The following is a 22,263-nucleotide window of genomic DNA, read 5'->3' as shown; positions in this document are numbered from 1 at the left end:
ACCCCACCCGCTCCAGCTTCTCCTGTATTTTTACAAGAACCATCTGTGTTCAACTTACACCATGGTCATGGAGGAGGCAACCAACCAATAAAAATCTCCTTACGCCTTGGTTGTTGGTTAAGATGAGAGTTATTAATTATATGAATCTCACTAGCTCTGGCCATAATATCCGAATATATTGTCTTGCTATCTACCAAATTCCCAGCCATAATAAAGTGATTCTGCCAAAACCATAACCTCCAAATAGCCACTCCAAAAATACAATCCCAAGAAAACTCAGAATCAATTCTCCACTTTTCTTGCATGTTGGCAGCAACCCATGCACGTAAGTTAGATTAGAAGAAAGAGAGCTGATGACAGGCTGGAACAAATCAAAGCCATAGATTCTTAATGCAGCTACAATCTCTCACAACATGAAGAATGTCCTCAGGCGAAACCCCACACCTAACAAAAACATCAGAAACGAGAATATTATGCCTATTGAGCTCACTGTGGGTCTTCAATTTGCCATGCAAAATCTGCCAAATCAAGAGCTTTATAGGTTGGGGTCCTTTCCAAGACAATGGCAAGTTCCATACTTTATCTTGAGTGTCCAAGTTATGATGGCATAGAGACTCATAAGCGAATCGAACTGTGAACAACCCTCTTAGATTAAAACACTAATAAAGTCTATCAGGACCAAGATGCGGAGCAGGAGGCATGATTAAAGCAATCTGCATAAGAATAAAAGGGGGCAGCATGAGTTCAAAGTTCGACCATCTCCAGCCACCATGTTCATTAGTAAATTCACTGACAATGGCATTGAGAGAGACCTGAGGGATCGGTTGGAGAGCTAGGCGAATCAAAGGTTCATATTTCGTCACCCAACAGTCCAGCCAGAACCGAATTCTAGCACCATTACACACTGCCCAGCGAGCTCCATGCATGGTTGCATCCCACGTTTTCCTTATAGCAGACCAGATACGCGATCCTTGTTTGTCAGGGAGAGAAGACGGCAAATTGCATGGGTCCAATCCATATTTGGAGCAGAGGACCCTCACCCACAACGTATCCGAGTTGGAAATAAAACCCCAACTAATCTTCATCAACAGGGCATGATTCATCCCCTCTAAATTTTGTCGAAGAGTTGAGAGTAGGGAAGGATGGTTGCTGCCACTCACAAAATTAAATTATCAAACTTCTCCGCAACTTGTTATGAGTTTTTTATTTTTTTTAGTTTACCCAGAGTATGTTTTAATAATTATCAAACTCGTTCTCAACTCATAACAAATTTTTTGTGGATTTTAATTTTTAAAATCACATATATTAAAAAAAAATCTTTATTAAAGAAGTATTTGGAACACTATATTGTATTATATTAGTTGTATTATATTAGACTGCATTACATTATATTGTATTAAATTGTATTGCAATATTATATTTAGTGTAATATGAACTGTATTATATAAAATAATATTTTTATTTAATATCCACATTAAATTAATAATTTAAATTTATTTGTTTTTTAAATTTATTTATTTATTATTTTTATTAAAGAAATTAAAAAAAACTAGTGCAAACATAGCATTATTAAAATTTGCCAAACATGGGATTAGATTCCATTAGCTAATGCAATTCCATGTAATGTGGTGTGCTAAACACCTTCTAATACTTAAAAATTTTAAATTATATAATTCAAACTATAAATTTATAATAATATCTTAAAAATCCATATAAAATACTCAATTTTAAGTTTATCGATGTAAATAAGAAATTAAAGTCTTAACCATAATATAAATACATAAAATATAACAATCTAACGCAAAATTATTTTTATTGTAGGCAAATCATCATAACTTAGATCACTGCATTAGCCCCGTTCTTTAATATATACATATATATACAAGCATTGTTAACAATATTAACAAGTAAATTTTGGACAACTATCGTTAACAATTAATTAAACAAATAAAAACCTAGCTTTAGCAAGCAATCATTAGGTGCAAGTTGTTAAACCAAAAGAAACAAAATTATTTGAAATTAAAATAATATATCAATAATATTAAACTTCAAAATATAAAATTTCTACTTATTGAAACACACACGCACACCAGAAGGAATAGGGTTTGTGGCTATAGCGAGTTAGGTTAGATTTAAGAATTAGGAAGATTAGTTCAGGAGTTATAATTTTAGTTTATATATTTTTGTGATTAATGATTAAAATTAAAGGCACGGATAATTTTAAAAAAATGTAGGTAGACAAATACTCACACAGATGTCTATTGACTTTTTTTTTTAATACAAAACCTACACACGACTTGCAAAAGTACCTACAATAAGCAAGTTTCTATAGGCGGATTTGTGAGTTCGTTGTCAATTTTGTCATCCCTAATTGAAAGCATTCTTTATCTAATTATAAATTATAGAATGACAAAACATATTGGAAAATACATATATTGCAATCTAGAGTTTACCAAAAATAACTTATAAATCTACTTCCACTAAAATCTTAGCCTAATTTTGTAGTTTGGGGACTTAGATTTGACCCCTTATAGAAATTCAAACATTTCTCTTCTCACAAATGAGAAGGGGTAGATATCTTCATGGTGGGATTCCTTTTTAACTTAATTTTATATCTATTGAATCTATTCAATCTAGAGTGTTAAATGCATTATGACTAAATTGCTACTTGAACTTTTTACATCTACATTGTTGGATTGAAAAGATCTAATTGATGAAAAAATAAGTCAAGATCTTAAAACAACATAATAATAGAATTATAAAAGTGTAAATAAGTCATAGCACATATGATGAGTTATTCTCATAAATTGTCATATGACATGTAGTGCGTGATCGTTTATCTTATCATCTCATTGCCACATGTTAAATTTTATAAAAAAAATCACGTGTATGTCACATCAATGGAGATATAAATTTTATATTATAACTTTGTAAGTATAGTATTGCTTTTAAAAATATTGTCATATATATTAAATTTTCTCTTCTATTAACTATTAGCATCACTTGGTATGAACGACATGATGGGCTTTGCCCAATCTCGACTTTCTCAATGTTTGTGGCAAACCATTGTTTTTACACAATGATATGTTGTAATACGATGATATAGTGGTGTATGTACCATCTAAGTTTTTTTTTAAATTCCAATACAAAAGTTAATTCAAAGTATAATTGATAAATAAGACTGCTTTTTCTAGCAACTTGTATTAATTTTACAAAATTTAACTTTACTATTGAATGACAGCGGTAATGATAGGTCACCAACTTTTTCTCTTTTTTTTTTTCAAATTATTTTCATCTAATTAGATGCTGACAATATTTAGTTGAAACAAATTAGATTATTTAATGGGATATGATTTTTCTATCAATTATATTAATAGGTCGTTGAGACCACTTTGATTTTGATACGATGCAACTATTCATCTTGTTGCGTGTCAAGATTCCCTTTGACTTGGGGAGGTCACTGAAATAGCCCGGTTCTCTATGTGGACCCACAATCCCTAATGGGCTGGGCCTGTTGCTTGTTCAAAATATCAATTCAACGAGATATTTTTCTCTCTCCCTTATTAGTCTACTCTCAAATCTTTTTAAAAACATTTTCCGACTCTTTTTTTTTTATTTTACAATTACCATGTTATTAATATTTTACAATTTGAAATCAATTAGAACCAATTAATATTATCAAAATATTACTTTAAATTTTGACTATCTATGATTAAATTGCGTGAGATCTGCAGAAGATCAATAGTTCAAAATTTATATAATAATTTTAAGGAAAAAAAATTCAAACTCTCTTAAATAATTAATAAAAATTTAAAGAAAGAAAATATTGTAGTCTCTTTTATGTGTTTTTTTTTCCAATTTATCCGAGTCTTAATTTCAGAATAGTCATTAAACTGTGAATTCCATTTAATTAAGGATCTTAAAATTTTATTCCAATTCATAACTCATAAGTAATTAAAGGTGTGTTTATTTCTTGGATTGAGAAAAGAGAATGAGAGGTCATTCTCATTGTGTGTGTTTACTTAAAAAAATGAAATCAAACAATGAGAATAGAAATATTAAGATCTGCCAAATTAAAAAATGACGAATGGAAATTCCATTCCCATGGAGATGAGTATAGGATTTCATTTATGCCCCCACACTATTATTATGATTATTTTAATATATAAAAATAAAATAATACAAGTAGTAATTATTATTATAAACAATAATAATTGATGATATTTTAGTAATTTTTAACAATTCATTAAAATTCTATGATAATATAAACACCCTACTCATGGAAAATGATCATCTCCTTATCTGATTCCTTTTAAACTTTTTAAAATCTCCTATCATGTGTCTTTTAGTGGTAATGTATAGGTAAGATCTAACTTCTTTTATTTATTAACTACCAACCAATAATTGACTTATTTGCTCAGAACATGATCAGATCAGGAGAGAATCCTAATCCCCTACTCATTTTAATTCATGTAACTCCATTAAATAACTCATCTCCAAATAAGAGTTTGGTTCGTTACATGTTATGGATGTGGTAACTTTTCCTTTTTATTGAAAAGGAATTAAAAAAAAAGAAATTTCATAATTTTAAGTAATTTACTGCATTATATTCAATAAAGCCTTAAAATAGATTCACGGTTATCAATGACTAACCTAATTTATATTTTTTTCTATAAATTTATATTGAATTTATAAAATGAGGTAAAATCATATTAATAAAATTCTTTAAAATATTTGAATATTCATTATTACTTAATCTACTTAAAAATAAATTATGTCTAATATAGGTATTTGAATTACATCATTATAATTTTATTTTTATTATTTAACATAATAGCAGTCTAATTTTCTCTCCCACCAGGTTTAAATCACATTTTTTTTAATTATGAATAAAAGAGATATATTTATATTCACCAAAACAGTACCTTCATCATTATCTTATATAAAAAAATTCGAAATGACAATATAATATATCGGTGATAATGGCTATTATTCTTTTTTTTACTTTACACTTGATGAAACTAATAAAAAATATGAATTATTATTTTTTAAGATGAGGCAGGCTTATAAAATTAATGTTTTTTATGAAAGTCAATTATTTATTTATTAATTTTAAATATATATATATATATATATATTAATGTGTATAGTTAAGTGTACAGATCTTATACCTATTGTAGTTGTTAATAAGTTCCAAATTATATTCAACTTGCTAATCTGTTAGAACTTTTATATCTTTTTTTTTTCCAACCAGCTCCAACGATCTCAATATCACCCACACCACATAAACTTCCAACAACATTTGTAATATTATGGAAAAATAACATAAACATGTTAAAACATAAGGATCAATAATTTCTAATAGACACTTAAAGATTAACAAACGTTAATAATTAAAAAAATATCTCAGAGGATTGTGTTATCATTTACATGTATATCAACCAATAAAAGTTAGAAATGTTGAATGCAGTAGAAGTATCCAATGCAGTCGTCGGAAATCGGGTGGTTTAAACAAAAAAAAAAAACTATTAGCCAGCAACACAAATAAAGAAGAAACGCAAGATAAAGAATAAAATGAGAGAATATATTATAAAATAATTTTATTCATTCCAATTGTGTGTGTACAAAATAAAAAGATGAGCTCTCATTTTATAGTTACATAATCACTCCATGAAATTAATGAAAAATTATGGATCATAATTCCTTATGAGATAATGAGAGTTATAGAGAAACTAAATGTTACTAATTGGAGATAGTGGGGAGACTAAGAGATATATGTTATGAACATCTATATTTATTTTAATAAATTTATAACACTCCCCCTTAAATATTCATTATAAAAAATATGTCTCATTAAAATCTTGTAGTCCCAACTTTATATATATATATATATATATATATATATATATATATATATATATATATATATATATATATATATATATATATATATATATTGATAAAGTTAAGCTTTATTTCTCCGTCATTAAAGAGTAAATAGTTTTAATATATATATATATATATAGATATTGATAAAGATTAAGCCTTATTTCTCCGTCATTAAAGAGTAAATAGTTTAAAAACAAAAAACAAAAGTCAGTCAAGCAAGCCCACAAAGTCTACGCGCTATTGCAGTCCTGAGTCCCAGTCGTCGCTTGAGCTTGGAAAAAAAATTAACATGGCCTCCCCTTGTTTGACCCGATAACCCCCCTTCCGCTTCCACACTTGGGAACCCTCTGTGTATTCTTTTTCATATTTTCTCCCTCTTTACTTTCCCCGTTCTTTCGGTGTCTACTCTTTCTCTGTTATAGCTTTTATCATTTTGTTTTTCCTTCTGAATTGGCAAAACATGTTACGGTCTTGATGACGACGACGACGACAAATCTTCATTTCCAAGTGAAAATATCGATGCTTGTTCGTTTTTGCAAAAGCCCTTTTTCCTGTTCTTCGATCTTGCTCAGCTAGCCTTCTTGGAAGTTCAGGTAAGTGGGATGGGCTTCGTGATTTTAATTCTAATTGTGTTTGGTGGGGGAGCGGATGCCTGTGTTGGTCAAGTCAACTGGGTCACTTGTTCTTTCTGAATTTTTTTTTATCAGTTTAATTGTTTATTTATTTGTGCTTAACATAAATATGAAGTTGAATTTCCACGCATACTGCTGCTTGGTGCTGAATTTGATGTTATTTTTTTGTGCTGGGGAATTTGTTTCAGGCTTTGATGGTGTGAGGAGTTTTCATTTTGTGGGTTTAGTAGTTGAAGGTCATTTATTTGCTAACTAGCCGTCAAGAAGGATTTATCTTTGAGTGTAATTGGTTTTGGATTTTGATGGCTTTGTTCATAAGCATGGAACTGAAGAGCCGATCTCTTGTTGGGGTTTCTGTCTGTTTATTACTTTGCTTTAGTCTTAGCTATGGTACTAAGGAAGATCTTGCTTGCTTGAAAAGTATTAAAGATTCACTCGAGGATCCGTTTAATTACTTGAATTCTTCTTGGAACTTTAACAATGATACTGAAGGATTCATTTGTAAGTTTACTGGAGTTGAGTGTTGGCACCCAGATGAGAATAGGGTTTTGAACCTCCGCCTTACAGATATGGGACTCAAGGGTCAGTTTCCTCGTGGCATTAGAAATTGCAGCAGCATGACTGGCTTAGATCTTTCAAGCAACAAGCTCTATGGACCCCTTCCAGATGATATTTCTAAATTAGTTGGATTTTTGACGAGTCTTGATCTCTCATCCAATAATTTCTCAGGAAGTATTCCATCAAATCTTGCAAATTGTACCTACTTGAATTCCCTTAAACTTGACCACAACCGGTTCTCTGGTCAGATTCCTCCACAACTAGGCCAGCTTGGTCGGCTAAAATCATTTAGTGTAGCTAATAATCTTCTGTCTGGGTCAATTCCAACTTTTGTCAATCTTACACTTTCAGCAGACAGTGTCACAAATAATCAAGGACTCTGTGGGGAGCCTCTGGATGCTTGCAAGGGAACTTCAAAGGGCCCTCACACTGGAGTCATTGCTGGGGCAGCAATTGGCGGGGTGACTTTCGCAGCATTGGTTGTGGGTATTGTTATGTTCTTCTATTTCCGTAGAATGTCTATGAGGAAGAAGAAGGATGATGATCCTGAAGGAAACAAATGGGCGAAGAGCTTGACAGGAGCCAAAGGCATTAAGGCAAGCTAATTTATACTTTATCTAGTGTAGTATTCCACTTTCTATAAAGAATCGTGCAATTAATTCATATCTACTTTATTATTTTCTTTCTTTATCAGTCCATCTACTATATTTGTCAGACTAAGGAAGTATTTGATTACCAGGTTTCCTTGTTTGAGAAGTCAATTACTAAAATGAGATTAAGTGATCTCATGAAGGCTACCAACAGCTTCAGCAAAAACAATATTATTGGGTCAGGAAGAACTGGGACAATGTACAAAGCATTGCTTGAAGATGGCACGCCACTTATGGTAAAGAGGTTGCAGGATTCACAACGTTCTGAGAAAGAATTTGTGGCTGAGATGGCTACTCTGGGAAGTGTGAAAAATCGTAACTTAGTTCCGCTTTTAGGTTTTTGCATGGCTAAGAAGGAGAGGCTTTTGGTTTACAAGCACATGCCAAATGGTAGCCTTTATGATCTTTTACATCCCGCTGATGACACTGGCAAGAGTGTGGATTGGCCACGGAGGCTCAAAATAGCTATAGGGGCAGCTAGAGGATTTGCCTGGCTACATCATAACTGCAATCCTCGTATTATTCACCGAAATATTAGCTCTAAATGCATCTTACTGGATGATGATTTTGAGCCCAAAATATCTGATTTCGGCCTTGCTAGGCTCATGAACCCAATTGATACTCATTTAAGTACCTTCGTGAATGGAGAGTTTGGGGATTTGGGTTATGTTGCTCCGGAGTACGCAAGAACTCTTGTTGCCACACCGAAGGGAGATGTTTACAGCTTTGGAACTGTGCTTCTTGAGTTGGTAACTGGTGAGAGACCTACCAATGTGGCTAAAGCTCCTGAAACCTTTAAGGGAAATCTCGTTGAATGGATTGCACAGCTGTCAAGTACCGGTCAACTTCAAGATGCTATTGATAAATGCTTGGTTGCGAAGGGCGTTGACAATGAGCTTTTTCAGTTCCTTAAAGTTGCATGTAACTGTGTACTTCCAACCATCCCCAAGGAGAGGCCTACCATGTTTGAAGTATACCAGTTTCTAAGAGCTATTGGGGAGCGTTACCATTTTACCACTGAAGACGAGATTATGCTGCCCTCAGACAGCGGTGATGCCGATATTCTTGAAGAACTTATTGTTGCTCGAGAAGGTCCGGAGAACAAGTGAAAAGGTAAGAAGCATAGGGATGGATGTTTCTGCTATTTATGTGTAATTATCTATTGTGCGCTTTTGAAATAAATGTTAATAGTACATATAATTTTGAAGTTTGAGTTACCGATTTGACATTTTTGTATTGATGCATAACTAAAATAGCATCAATTTGTAGTTTCCAGGATTTGTTAGGTCCCATCGGTTTGCTAAATCTCAATAGTATAACAGCTTTCTTTGTATTTCTGTTTACAGGGAATATGGTACTTAACTGGATCCTGTTCCTTTTTATGGTTTGCCCATTGAATTTTAGGCTCAATTGTTCTGTCAGTCATCTCTCACATATTTCAAACATCCTTATATTTTGGCCTTGTCTTGTGTTGCATTAGTGCTACTGCCATTGTCATAAACATGGGTTTTCAGTTCAAAACATGCGAAAATGTGAAAATAGTTTTACTGTGGAATACAAGGTGAAATTATGAGAAACTAGGGCTTCAGTTACGTTCTTCTTTTCCTTGCAATACTTGTTACGTTTAAGGTATCAGTGCATGTAGAATGTCTGATTTGCCAACATAATTTAAAAACTAAAATAGCCTTTTGTTTGGCATGTTATTTGCATCATGACTGCAGGGCTGGCGCCTTTTTTATTCTTTATTATCATTTTTTTTAAGCATATCATAATCGTAAAAACTGAAAAACTAAGGGTGCGTTTGGTACCGTTTTACATCTGTCATTTCTCATTTTACAAAAACATAAAATAAGAAAATGCGTTTGGTTAGGACTAAATAGAACCAGTTTTTATTTTTCAACGAAAATGAAATCATCTTGTTTTTCACTTTAGCAAAGGAAAGTAAAAAATAACTTTTTAGTGTTTTCTTATTTTTGTTTTCTCTGGGGCCCACTCAAACTGCAACTTTTATACTTTGTTTGTGAATAATACTGCACGGGTATTACAATCCCCTCACTTTGTTAATATTATATTATTTATTCATGTTATAATTTAGGATCAGACTACGGTGCAACTTTGGCACCGTGCCACAGTTGCATCTAGTCGTTAGATGTATTTAGATTGATGAGATCTACTCAAATCTAACGGCTGAATGCAACTGTGGCACGGTACTACAGTTGCACCTAAGGTTTCCCCTATAATTTAACCTTTTTTTTAAAAATATGCTAATAAATTTTGAAAAAATAGTACGCTGATATTATTTTAATTCTTTACTAATAATAATAATTAGTGTTTTAACGAATATCAAATTGCTATAATTATATTTCATCTATAATTTATGTGTATGAATCATCCAACAATATGATTAAATAATGTTTTAAATGATATAAAATCTATACTATAAATTATGCCCTTTTATAATTATTTTAGTTGTTTATGTTGCTTGTTAAAATTGACATCTATAATAATAATAATAATAAAAGGCCATTTATTCCACCTGCATTTGTAATTATATATTCATCCCTCTGATGATTTCTTAGAATAATTATTGCAGAAGTGGTTGTTGGGAAATTAGGCCTAATACACACACACACACACACACATATATATAGATCCATTGAAGTCAAGATCTTTTTTCTTGTGGGGTGAGAAAAATGCCTTGATTTTCAGATTTGAAGAAGATGATTGCAATTTTTTCAAAGTTGTTGGAACTTGCAAAAGAAGGCTGCAGTCTTCTATGTAAAAGAAAAATAGGATTCCATGGTTTCCTTCTGCTGCGTGAGAAAATTAACCTTCTATTTAATACTCCTAATTAAAGCTACGCCTATGATAGATGTCTTGCCTCTTTAATTACATAATTGCGCGAAAATCACTATTTGCTCTAATGATCACTTTTAATATATTTATATTGTAAATAAATTATAAATAAATATTATCATTCAATAAATAGCGATACCACGAATTTAAATTATCAAGTACCATAAATAAAATAAATAAGTAAGCATTCTTTGTGTAAATTCCATCTTGTCAGTATATATTTTTACGATATAAGAAATTATATCTCCAAGTTATTGGATTTTTGACCATTTTTACATGAATTTGAGGCAGGCATTGGTTTGGATCAGTTGCGGCTTCGGAATAAACCCAAATTATCGGCTCGATTTGGTTTGAAAATTTCCATTCGGTTTGATTTTATTTATTTTTAGTTATAAAACACCAAACTAAAATTGAAAAAAATGAATTGAACTGAATTTTTTCAGGGACCAAACCCAAAATGCCACGTGGCATTTTTTAATTAAAAAATTATTATTTTTGGTTTGATTTTTGGATTTGAAATTTTAAACTGAAAAATAAATTGGAATATTCGGTTTTATACTGAATCGAAATATTTAGTTTTTTCTATAAAAAAAAATACGGAATTGAACCTTCTAAAAAATTAAGTCAAACATTTACTTTTTTCAGGTCTAGTTCCGTTCTGCCCACTCCTAATATGAATCTCACTCCGTAATAATTTAAAATATATAATATATGAAAGTATATTTATTATCCATGTAGGATTAAGCCTGATTAAACTTATTAAAGAGTGCATGCTTTTAAGGCATAAAATAACGATAAGTCCAATAATTGTAGCGTCCTATGCGCCATTGAATTACCTATTTTTAGTTTTACTTCCTGTTGGTCTTTGTAACTTTTGCATTTTGCTGATTGGGCATGTCATGTACAGCAGCATTCGGGTGAAGACATAAGATCAGATGAAACTGGTATCATTCCAAGTAATTTACTCTCTAAAAATTGGTTTTTTTTACTGATACCACTGTGGCCTTTGTAATGTAAAGATTCATCAATCTATTCAACGAGAACTCGTCAGTGAACGCCTCAAATACTGTGCAGGTACAGAGCTCAATTTACAACCATCATACTTTTCAAGGATGCATGATACATCTGATTAAAATTTTATTCTAATTTGTTGTACCAGTCCTTGTTATTCGTCAATAATTATAAGGCAGCAGCAAGTTAATCGTGAAGGCCCAGTTTTGTTCTAAAAAAAGTTAATAATGGAGGCCCACTTCAAAAGCAATGCCGTCTCTGTAGTCATTAATCATAAAGGCCCACTTGAAAAGCAATGTCATCGTCATGGATTTGAATTCAGCATTGATTTGAGTTTGGGGCTGCATTATCTTATAATATTACAATTGATAGTTATCGGGTGAATTATAAATGCATGTCTGACGGAAGATTTAGAAAACTTCAACATTGCGTCTAAATTCACCTTGTTAGTCCAATTAGTAGTCCTTATTAAGAGCCACTTGAGCTTCGTCTTAGTAATAAACCATTACTTTTAAAGTTAAGCAGAACTACGAGGGCGAAGAACATTGATACCATCGTTGCCTTTGTAATGTAAAGATTCTCAATCTATTCAACGAGAACTTGTCAGTTGACGCCTCAAATACTGTACTGTACATGATACATCTCATTAAAATTTTATTCTAATTTGTTGTACCAGTCATTGTCATTCGACAATAATTGTAAGGTAGAAGCAAGTTAATTGTGAAGGCCCAGTTTTTGTTCTAAAAAAAGTTAATAATGGAGGCCCACTTCAAAAGCAGTGCCGTCTTTGTAATCATCAATTAAGGCCCACTTCAAAAGCATTGATTTGAGTTTAGTGCTGCATTATCTGACACTACTATGATTGATGGTCATCGGGTAAATTATAAATGTATGTCCGACAGAAGATTTTAGAAAGCCTCAACATTACGTGTAAATTCACCTTGTTAGCCCAATTAGCAGTCCTTATGAAGACCAGGAAAATGGAAGATTGATGGTTTCAAAAGGCAAGCAGAAATGAGATATCAATAACATTGCCATTCCGCAATTTTCAATAGACAGTCATATTTCAATAGAAAGTCATAAACTAAAATGTCAAAAACCATTAATTTTCTCTCAGTATGCAGATAAGAGGTACAGTAAAATGCGACGACGCTCATTTACCGCAAACAATCGAATAATGATAGTTCTGAGCAGAAAACTCTAAGCAGAGTTTTTGGAGCAAGCCAAGCTAGCAACAAATTCATCAATATTACTATCAGAACTTCCACCTTTAGCCACGGCTTCTTTGGCCAATTTCCTCCATTTACCGGCATTCCTTCTCAACTCTTTTCCTCTCTCACCCTCCAATATTTCACTAATGCAATCTGCGATTGCATCTCTTTTCACAATTGGAAATTTGAGTCCCGTTTTCCAGACATCCAAAATGTACTTAGCATTAGTGCTTTGGTCGCTCCATTGGGGCATCGCCACCATCGGAACCCCCAAGCTCAGCGCTTCCATTGTAGAGTTCCAGCCGCAGTGTGTCACAAAACATCCCGTTGCTTCATGCGCCAAAACTTCTAATTGGGGACACCAGCTCACCACCAAGCTTTTATGGGATGTTAGTGTTTCGTCCGAAAATTTTTTCGGAAGCTTAGCTTGTTCGGATTCCCGTACAACCCACAAGAAATGTTGATCACTCGATTTCAGACCCCAAGCCAATTCTTCCATTTCCTCTGCTTTTAGTTCTACGAAACTCCCATATGATACATAAACAACAGACTCTTTTGCTCGATCGTTTAACCATTTCATGCATGCTTCGGTACTTGACTTAAACATGCTGAACCCATAGTCTTTATCGTCTTCGATTTGCTTATCCAAGTAAAAAGAGGGTATGGTTGGTCCGATTGTCCTCAACGACCAGGTCTTCCTCAGCCATTCAACTACCTGCCAATTCATGTCAAAAGACGTGTTTCACTTTCAGCTGGTAAAATCTAGTGATTATAAGACGCTGGAAGTTCAAATCCTTCTCATATACACCAGGATAAAAAGAGAAGTTTGGAAAAAAAAAAAAAAAAAAACTCACAACAGCTACCTCTTCCTCCAACTCATAAAATGTGTTGCAAAGAACCCAATCAGCTTTGTCAATATTTTCAAATTGAAATTTCATCATCATATAAGAGACAGCAGGATATGACCCCAAATCGTGAATGAATGAAGGCATGTCTTGAGGCTCAAGTGGGGGCATTCCGGGCAGCAAAATTTCATTGCCTGTAAGTGGAAGTTCGAGGGAGCCCTTTTTCACATGGTAATATATGTAATCAACGGCACAAGATTGAGTGAGAAAAGGAGCTCCAAGCAAGCCAAACTTCTTGGCAACATCAAGAGCCCAAAGCAAAATTGAATCATATACAATGCAGTCAACGGGAGAATCCGAGCCATTCATCTTCTCAACAAGCTCGGTAAGAGTTTGCGGGCCGATTTGCCAAAATCTCTCCAAGTAAGCTTCAATACTCTCTGCTTGAGCATAACCTCCTTCGTCATAGCCATAGGAGATTGCCTCGAGAGGAATGGAGGAGGATGATGAATCTCTATGTAAGGATTTGTAGAAGAAACGAGTAGTAACCAGAGTGACTTTGATTCCCTTGTGTTGTAAGCGCCTGGAGAATTGGAGCAGGGGATTTATATGGCCTTGTCCTGGATATGTTAAGACCAAACAGTGAGCTAATTTGCAGGAGGTAGGTTTCTTTCCATTGTTCTCCATTGTTCTCTCTTTCTGTTCTTGTTTTATGCATATTGATTGTTCGGAAAGTGCACAGTTTATACACGATGGTCGATGACGTTAGTGGATATATCCTTTGTCAAACAAGTACCCCACCATCAAACTAGCAATTGTTTTATCTTAATTAAAATTCTCAATTTAAGACTTAGAGAGTGTAACTACGTTAAAATATTTATTAAAATTTTTTTACTATTTTAATGATTCTATTAAGTTTGAATCTAAATTAATCAGACCCAGCGTAATCTTTAGATACCAAATAGTTTAATAAAAAAAAAGTACCCATCAATTTCACTCGACTTTTATGAAAAAGAGTGAAAAAAACCATAGCCATTCAAATCCCATCTCTAACATCATGGAATCCAGAAGAATTAAACTATGCATGTTATACTATTAAATTAGACAAATTATTGTTTTTTCACATGCAATGCCAGCAGATCTACAAATGCACCTATGTTTCTTGGTAATCTATTTAGTAAGAAGCATGGATATTTAGGCCACACAGGTAAAAAATTACATTCCTAAAATAGATTTACATTATATGTATTCGAAGTCATTGCTTACGCATTTGTAGAGGAATGCATCAGGCCAAAAGTAAATAATTTCGGCCAACCCCCTCGTGAAGTGATAATCTTCAAATCACCTATTTACTATTGAAAATATTAAGTTACCCCCTTAAAACTCGTTATCTTTAACTATTGACCATCGTTGACTCAGAAAAGTACGAAAATACCTTACCTTAACAGAATATTCATGTAACAACATTGTGAGACTAAAAAAATAGTTGATGTGTGACTAGTTATTGGAAAATGAAAAAAAAATTGTTGATATATAACTAGTCATTGAAAAATAAATTAAAAAATAAAGTGTTGAAATGACTTAATGAGTCTAAATAAATTGATAGATTTCCTAAATCAAATATGTTAGTTAAATAAATTACTAGACATGTCATCATATATAAATTAGGATAATCTCATTTTCGTCTTTTTCTTTCATTTTTCTTCATCTTTTCTTCCATTTTTTTCTCATCTTCACTCTTTCGTCTTTTCCTTTCATTTGTTTTTTTCCTCATCTTTACTCCTTCTTCATCTTTTTTTTTTTTTACTTTTTTCTTTTTGTTCATGTACATGACTTCAGTAACTTTTTTTCTTTTCTTTCATTTTTCTCATTCTTACTCCTTCCTCTTTTCCTTTCATTTGTTTTTTTTTTTCTCATCCTTACTTCTTCTTCGTCTTTTTCATCATTTTTTTTTTTCATGTACATGACTCCAGTAGCATTTTTTTTCTTTCCTTTCATTTTTCTCATCCTTACTCCTTTCATTTGTTTGGTGAAACTCTAGTAGCATTTTTCTTTGGTTCTTTGATTTTTTTTTATATATCTATGTTTTCTTTAAGTACCTTTACAAAATGAAAAAAGAGTTTCCATTTGTAGCTTTTGATTAATTTCTATATTTATTTTTTAAAATAAATTTTTTAAATATGTCAAGATAAAATTTAATCCGTTAAAAAAATTAGTCATATAGGCACAAAATAAAAAATATTTTAAAGTTTTAGGGAGCATACTATAAATATTGGAAATATTTATGTGTGTTTTGAAAAACCAATAAGGATTTGGACCCATGAAAATTAATCTACCTAGATTTGACTTTTTTTTTGTTAATTGATTGTTAGAAAAATGTGCAGATACTATTTTATCATTTTAGCCGTTAAAAATAACAGAGAGATGATGAGTTTTGGGGAGCAACTTGATATTTTTAATAGTAAAAGAGCGATTTGAAGATTGTTACTTAACAAGGGGGTAGACCGAAATTAACCCTTCTACTAAATTAGACAAACTATTGTTTTTTCACATGCAATGACAGCAGATCTACAAATTATTGCCTTTTCACATGCAATGCCAGCAGATCTACAAATGCACCTATGTTTCTTGGTAATCTATTTAGTAAGAAGCATAGATATATAGGCCACACAGGTCAAAAATTACAATCCTAAAATAGATTTGCATTATATGTATTCGAAGTCATTGCTTACGTATTTATAGAGGACTGCATCAGGCCAAAAGTAGAAAATTAGGTGATGATAGTGCTAATTCTTTGACCTTTGTCTCATATTGCTTTTACTAATTGTCCCGTTAATTGTTCAGTTCCCAAATCAATGGAGTGAATGAAAAATATATCACGGCAGGGAAGCTCAATGGAGTTCACAGTGCGGCAAATTTATTGAAGCAAAAAATCTTGGCATACTTGATTAAAATTCATATTCAAAATCAGAGGAGTTATTGCAACAAAACTGAATAGAGTCTAGGCCGAGAGCCGTTCTCTATTTTTATGCAGATATCAACTAAGTACAATAGTTTAACCACACATGGTGATGGGGCAAACTGCATTGCGGGAAAAATAGATTGACCAATATATGGACGGCACGTATCACTATAAATAAGAAATGGTTAGATATCACAAGGAGCCAGCCTACCCAAGTATACCAGGGATGAGTGAAATAATATAAGAAATGCAGTAAAAGTAGTATTATCTCGGATATAGAGGTTAAGTTGGAAAAAAATTAGTTTATTTAGTATCTCACATGAAATAAAATAAAAATTATTTAACAACAGACGTTTTGAAGTATTTTTTAAAATATAAAAATTAAATCGATATTTAATTCAAAATATAAAAATTAAACTAAGAAGATGCTCCAAGTATCCGGACCCTTAAACTAATATTATACTTATATATGTCTTCCATTATAGATTATTTGAAGTCATTGCATACGTAGGCGATGGTGACTGGATGCATCTGCTCTTTGAAAAACAACAAGAAATGGTGATGATACATCAAATCGCGTTACATTCCTGTCGTATACAACTTTGCTCTTTCTTCTCGTTTGGAACATTCATCATATCATCATCAATCGTTATAGGGAATTTGTCTTAGAGCTCTTAATTAAAGCTAACCATTACCTACATATGGGTAAACAAATAAATAATCAAACCTACCAAAATGAGCAATAACGAGAAAAAAATACGGTGTCTACGAATAATATAATATATCGGAGCCCGGCACGAGGAGCTCCAAGTAACAACAATCCAACGATATCATAATTACTATTATTGATAAATTATATAGTACAGACTATGGTCACATCGATCTAATTGAGGTCTTATCGCTGGCAAGCGGTTGGCTTAAACTAAACGGATAAATACAACTGATTTTCTTATTATTTAATATGTATTTTAATAATAAGTACAACTGTTAAATTATATTTATAAATTTGGGCAAGGTTATCTGAATTTACTAAAATACGTTTTAAACTCATTATTGAAATTTGAAAATTAAAATTTTACTCTACATTACCACCTGTTATAATACCAAATATATCCTTAACAACCAAATTCCATCCTAATATAATTACTACATACATCCATTAAACATCACTAACTTAGAGATATCAACTGGTTGAATTTTTCTATTTAACTTAATAAAAGTATGAGGATAACGTTTAATCTAAATCAATCAAACAAAATTTAAGTCTTGGAACTTTTCAGCCAAACAAATATGTAAGCATTTGGGATTGAATTCATTTAAACAAATCAAATAAAAATTTTGAAAAATAACTTTCTCTCTCTATGATTCTGTCCCTAGCCATCATTTTCAGAGTTATCTCTAACAAATAGCAAAATTAAAATGACAATTGAAGTCGTCATTTAAAACTATAACTTAAATTAGTTACATAGGATCAAAATTCATTTTTTAGCTGTTGAGTTTTGAAGCCATTGTTTTACAATCACCACATAACTTGAATTCCCCGACGCTTAAAAGTTGACTTTCGCCCAATTACAAATCAAGTATAGGAGGTTCTAATAACTTAGAAATATCAATCTAAGAATTAGATTTGTTTCATTTAATTGTATAGTTTAATTGTTTATAGATACGTTCGTAAAAAGAATTAGAGAAGACCGTATAATTTTAGGTGGATGATAAACTAAAAAATAGTTTAGAGATTGGTGTATAAAGTAAAGTATTTCATTTAATTGCATAATTTTGTCCTTAATAGTAAATTCATTAATGGATATTTATTACCAAATAAATATTTTCAAGTAAAGACGGATTTGAAAAGTATTTTGATGAGTTCAAATATCTCCAACTTCATCAATTTTTACCTTACAACTACTTATTCTACCAAAGCCCCATGATAGATATGACCTTTTTTTTTTCGCCCTTCCAAACAAGTTACAACATCACACTTCCAAACATGCCCTAAATTATTGAAATTATTTACAATAATTCGTGTATTTTATTAATAAAATATCAAAAATTACCGACATGATTGTATCAGAAAATTAAACCTGCGATATTGTTTTGGTACAAGTAGAAACGAGCTCCCGCTAGCATTATAATTTTTATTTTTGTCCTTGCTTTGGTAAAAAGTATTACAAATTAAAGATATTACAAAAATCCAACAAAATTAAAGATATTAAAAGCTTTTGGAGGAAATCAAGTTGGCAACAAAGTCATCAATATTTTTGTCCGAACTTCCACCTTTAGCCACGGCTTCTTTGGCAAAATTGCTCCATTCACCAGCATTCTGTCTTATCTCTTTGCCTCTCTCACCCTCTAATATTTCACGAATGCAATGTGCAATTGCTTCTCTTCTGACAATTCCTTTCTCATCCGCTGGAACTTTAAGTCCCGTTTTCCAAACATCCATTATGTATTTAGCATTAGTGCTTTGGTCACTCCACTGTGGCATTGCCACCATTGGAACTCCCAAGCTCAGAGCCTCCATTGTAGAGTTCCAGCCACAATGTGTCAAAAAACATCCTGTTGCTTCATGGGCTAAAACTTCTAATTGCGGACACCAATTCACAACCAAGCCTTTCTGGGACGTTTCATCTGAAAAGTTTTCCGGAAGCTTAGCTTGTTCGGATTCCCGTACAACCCACAAGAAATATTGGTTAGTTGCTTTCAGACCCCAAGCCAATTCTTCCATTTCCTCTACTTTTAGTTGTGCATAACTCCCAAACGATACATAAACAACTGACCCTTTCGCCCGATCATTTAACCATTTTATGCAAGATTCATTATTTGGCTTAAACATGCTGAAACCATAGTCTTTGTCATCTTCAAGTTGCTTATCCAAGTACAAGGACGGTACGGTTGGTCCAATTGTCTTGAGTGACCAGAGTTTCCCCAGCCATTCAGCTACCTGCACAAAATAGATTAAAAGTCAATTAATGTCAAAAAGCATCTTACGAGACTGTTTGTTAATTCAATTGGTAATTAAAATCTTGTGCCATAATTAGGATGTTTGGAATTTGAATCCAGACTCATAGATATAAACTTATAATTACCTCTTCCTCCAGCTCATAAAATGTGTTGCAAAGAACCCAATCAGCTTTGTCAATATTATCAAATTGATATTTTACCACCATATCAGAAACAGCAGGATATGAACCCAAATCGTAAACGAATGAAGGCATGTCATGAGGCTCAAGTGGAGGCATTCCAGGCAACAACAATTGACTGTCTGGAAGTGGAAGCATGAGCAAGCCCTTGTTCACATGGTAATATATGCAATCAACAGCACAAGATTGAGTGAGGAAAGCAGCTCCAACCAGCCCAAACTTCTTAGCAACATCGAGAGCCCAAGGCAAAAATGAATCATATACAATGCAATCGACGGGAACACCAGAGCCATTCATCTCCTCAACAAGCTCACAAAGGCTTCGAGGGCCAATTTGCCAAAACTTCTCCAAGTAAGCTTCAATACTCTCTGCTTGTGCAGACCCTCCTTCGTCGTAGCCATCGGAGATTGCCTCGAGAGCAATGGAGGTGGACGAGGATGACGAATCTCTATGTAAGGACTTGGATATGAAACAAGTGGTAACTAGAGTGACTTTGAGGCCTTTGTGATCTAAGCGCTTGGCGAACTGGAGCAGAGGGTTTATATGGCCTTGTGCTGGATAAGATAAGACCAAACAGTGAACTAGTCTGCAGGAGGCAGCTTTCTTTTCAATATTCTCCATTTTTCTTCTCCTCACACAATTACTGGGCTATAGCTAGCTCTCTGTTTCTGTGTTTATATACACGACGGAGTTTATGGCTAGTGCCCATTAAAACAAGTAAATTTTGTATCAATTAATCAATTACAGTTGAAATCTTTTGTAGCATGAAAGAGTGACGTGAGGAACAATTTCTCCACAAGTACAACATTAAATTAATTTGTCCTCGTACTCTGCCTAAATAAATGTGACGAAGACACATGCTTTATCATTTGAAGCAAGTAAAAATCAAATGCAAAACTTCTGTCAGGTTAGCTGGATTGTGTTGTCTACTTGTTGTCTAGAAGTGTCTTATGTACAAGTAATGAGCAGCACACTTAGAGGCGAAGCTAGATTTTTTCAGCGTGGGGCGGTGGGCTAAAATGATTTTTCTCTTCATTACCGATTATTTTTAGGCTGGGCTATATTAAAATTATTTTTTAAAAGAATTATAATATATATTATTTTTTTGAAATTAAAATTTAATGTCAAGTTGAGTTTTTGTTGAGTATTGTTGAGCGTTAAATTAATGATAGTGATTTTTTTTCTTTAGTTCTTTTATTTAACAACTATTGATTCAATGGAGATAAAATAAGAGGAAATAAGAATTTATCTATGATTATATTTCAAACAATTTAAAAATAGATATTGAGTTGGCTCACAATTTGCTAAACAATATTTGATTAAGAAAATTATGAAAGAAAATACTGATAAAGTACTCCAATGAATCATGTTGAATTCATACCATTAAATTGAAATAATTATACCTCAATTCAAATTCCTATAATTCTAGGATAAAAAAGTTAAGGAGTTAATACTATGCTTTTTTTATTAAAAAAAAAAATCAAAGTCAGAGGGTAAAGAGTAAGAGAGGCTTGGATAAAGAGAAATGAATTGAGATTGGCATGAATAAAATAAAAAAAGTATAAAGAAAAATTGAAATATTATTAAAAATATTAATAATACCACTATAAATAAATCTATATAAAATGATCTATTTGAATTTTTCCCAAAATTATTGATGTGCAAAGTTGCAAGCCCTCAAGTGGCTTGGTCACTGAGCACGCATGCCTAATATCTGCCAGTTGAAATGAGGAACTGAGAATTAAATTGCGTTTAGAGAAAACGAAAAAAATGTGGTTAATTCATAAAAGTCTTTAAAGGCGGGCCTCAGTACTTAACATATCCAATTCTGACGTCATCGAATTAACAATCAGGCAATGTCGGCAAAATAAGTCATCATTGGCCCCCTCAATGAAAGACTTAAAAACATACAACAACAACAATATCAATCAGTTAAGAAATCCTCCATTATAATTTATTTATATATGTCCAACCACAATTAAGAAAGCCTCCATTATAATTTTTTTTCTAATGTAGACTTTTATATCTATATATATATATATATATATATATAAATAGACGCACATTTAAGATTTTTGAAACACTTATAATATAATTACCTCTTTCTCCAGCTCACCAAAATGTTTTGGAAATAACTCAAATCAACTTTGTGAATGTTATCAAGTTGATATTTCATCACCACATCAGAGAAAGCAAGATTGACCCCAAATCGTAGGTTTCTTCAGGTAACTTTCTTTTTCATGTTCTGCATTTTTATTTTTTATTTTTTTTGTAACTTTTCTCGTTTCAAATCACTTGAACTAGCTTGCCTCTTTATACATTCATGTTGCTTTACTGATAGGAAAGTTCAAAATTTTGTACACGTCAAAGTTGGTGATCACAACCTTGCCAGACAAGTAAATTTTTTTTTCTTTTTTCGAAAGGTTCAAACGCATACGAATTGAGTGGCCATCAAGTATGCATGCATTTGTTTAACTCTTCTCTAACATGAAAGATTCCAAAAGAAAAA

The 22,263-nt window shown here is 32.4% G+C and overlaps 3 protein-coding genes across 4 annotated transcripts; 1 reads left to right on the top strand and 2 right to left on the bottom strand.

Moving 5' to 3' along the window:
• Positions 1 to 6,098: 6,098 nt before the first annotated feature.
• LOC102612624 (probably inactive leucine-rich repeat receptor-like protein kinase At5g48380) lies at positions 6,099 to 9,150 on the top strand. Its single transcript, XM_006469291.4, has 3 exons — positions 6,099 to 6,482; positions 6,710 to 7,675; positions 7,819 to 9,150. Exons 2-3 carry the CDS (start codon positions 6,824 to 6,826, stop codon positions 8,836 to 8,838), a joined length of 1,872 nt encoding a protein of 623 aa, XP_006469354.1. The 5' UTR covers positions 6,099 to 6,482; positions 6,710 to 6,823; the 3' UTR covers positions 8,839 to 9,150.
• A 3,461-nt stretch (positions 9,151 to 12,611) lies between these two features.
• On the bottom strand, positions 12,612 to 14,413 carry LOC102612931 (UDP-glycosyltransferase 74G1-like). Of its 2 annotated transcripts, none has more exons than XM_025094637.2 (2): positions 13,662 to 14,413; positions 12,612 to 13,522 (listed from the first exon to the last, which is right to left on the bottom strand). In XM_025094637.2, the coding sequence occupies exons 1-2, from the start codon at positions 14,337 to 14,339 to the stop codon at positions 12,797 to 12,799; spliced, it is 1,404 nt and encodes a 467-aa protein (XP_024950405.1). In that variant the 5' UTR covers positions 14,340 to 14,413; the 3' UTR covers positions 12,612 to 12,796. The 2 variants fall into 2 exon arrangements, with proteins under 2 accessions (XP_024950405.1, XP_006469355.1); XM_006469292.4 differs by having other exon boundaries at positions 13,671 to 14,410.
• A 4,290-nt stretch (positions 14,414 to 18,703) lies between these two features.
• Positions 18,704 to 20,508, bottom strand: UGT3 (UDP-glycosyltransferase 74G1). Its single transcript, XM_006469293.4, has 2 exons — positions 19,701 to 20,508; positions 18,704 to 19,555 (listed from the first exon to the last, which is right to left on the bottom strand). Exons 1-2 carry the CDS (start codon positions 20,373 to 20,375, stop codon positions 18,824 to 18,826), a joined length of 1,407 nt encoding a protein of 468 aa, XP_006469356.1. The 5' UTR covers positions 20,376 to 20,508; the 3' UTR covers positions 18,704 to 18,823.
• Positions 20,509 to 22,263: the final 1,755 nt, after the last annotated feature.

Source organism: Citrus sinensis, chromosome 2, assembly GCF_022201045.2.
Source record: "Citrus sinensis cultivar Valencia sweet orange chromosome 2, DVS_A1.0, whole genome shotgun sequence".
Lineage (NCBI taxonomy): Eukaryota > Viridiplantae > Streptophyta > Magnoliopsida > Sapindales > Rutaceae > Citrus > Citrus sinensis.
The sequence above is the reverse complement of the archived record's forward strand: the minus strand, read 5'-3'. Positions and strand labels throughout refer to the sequence as shown.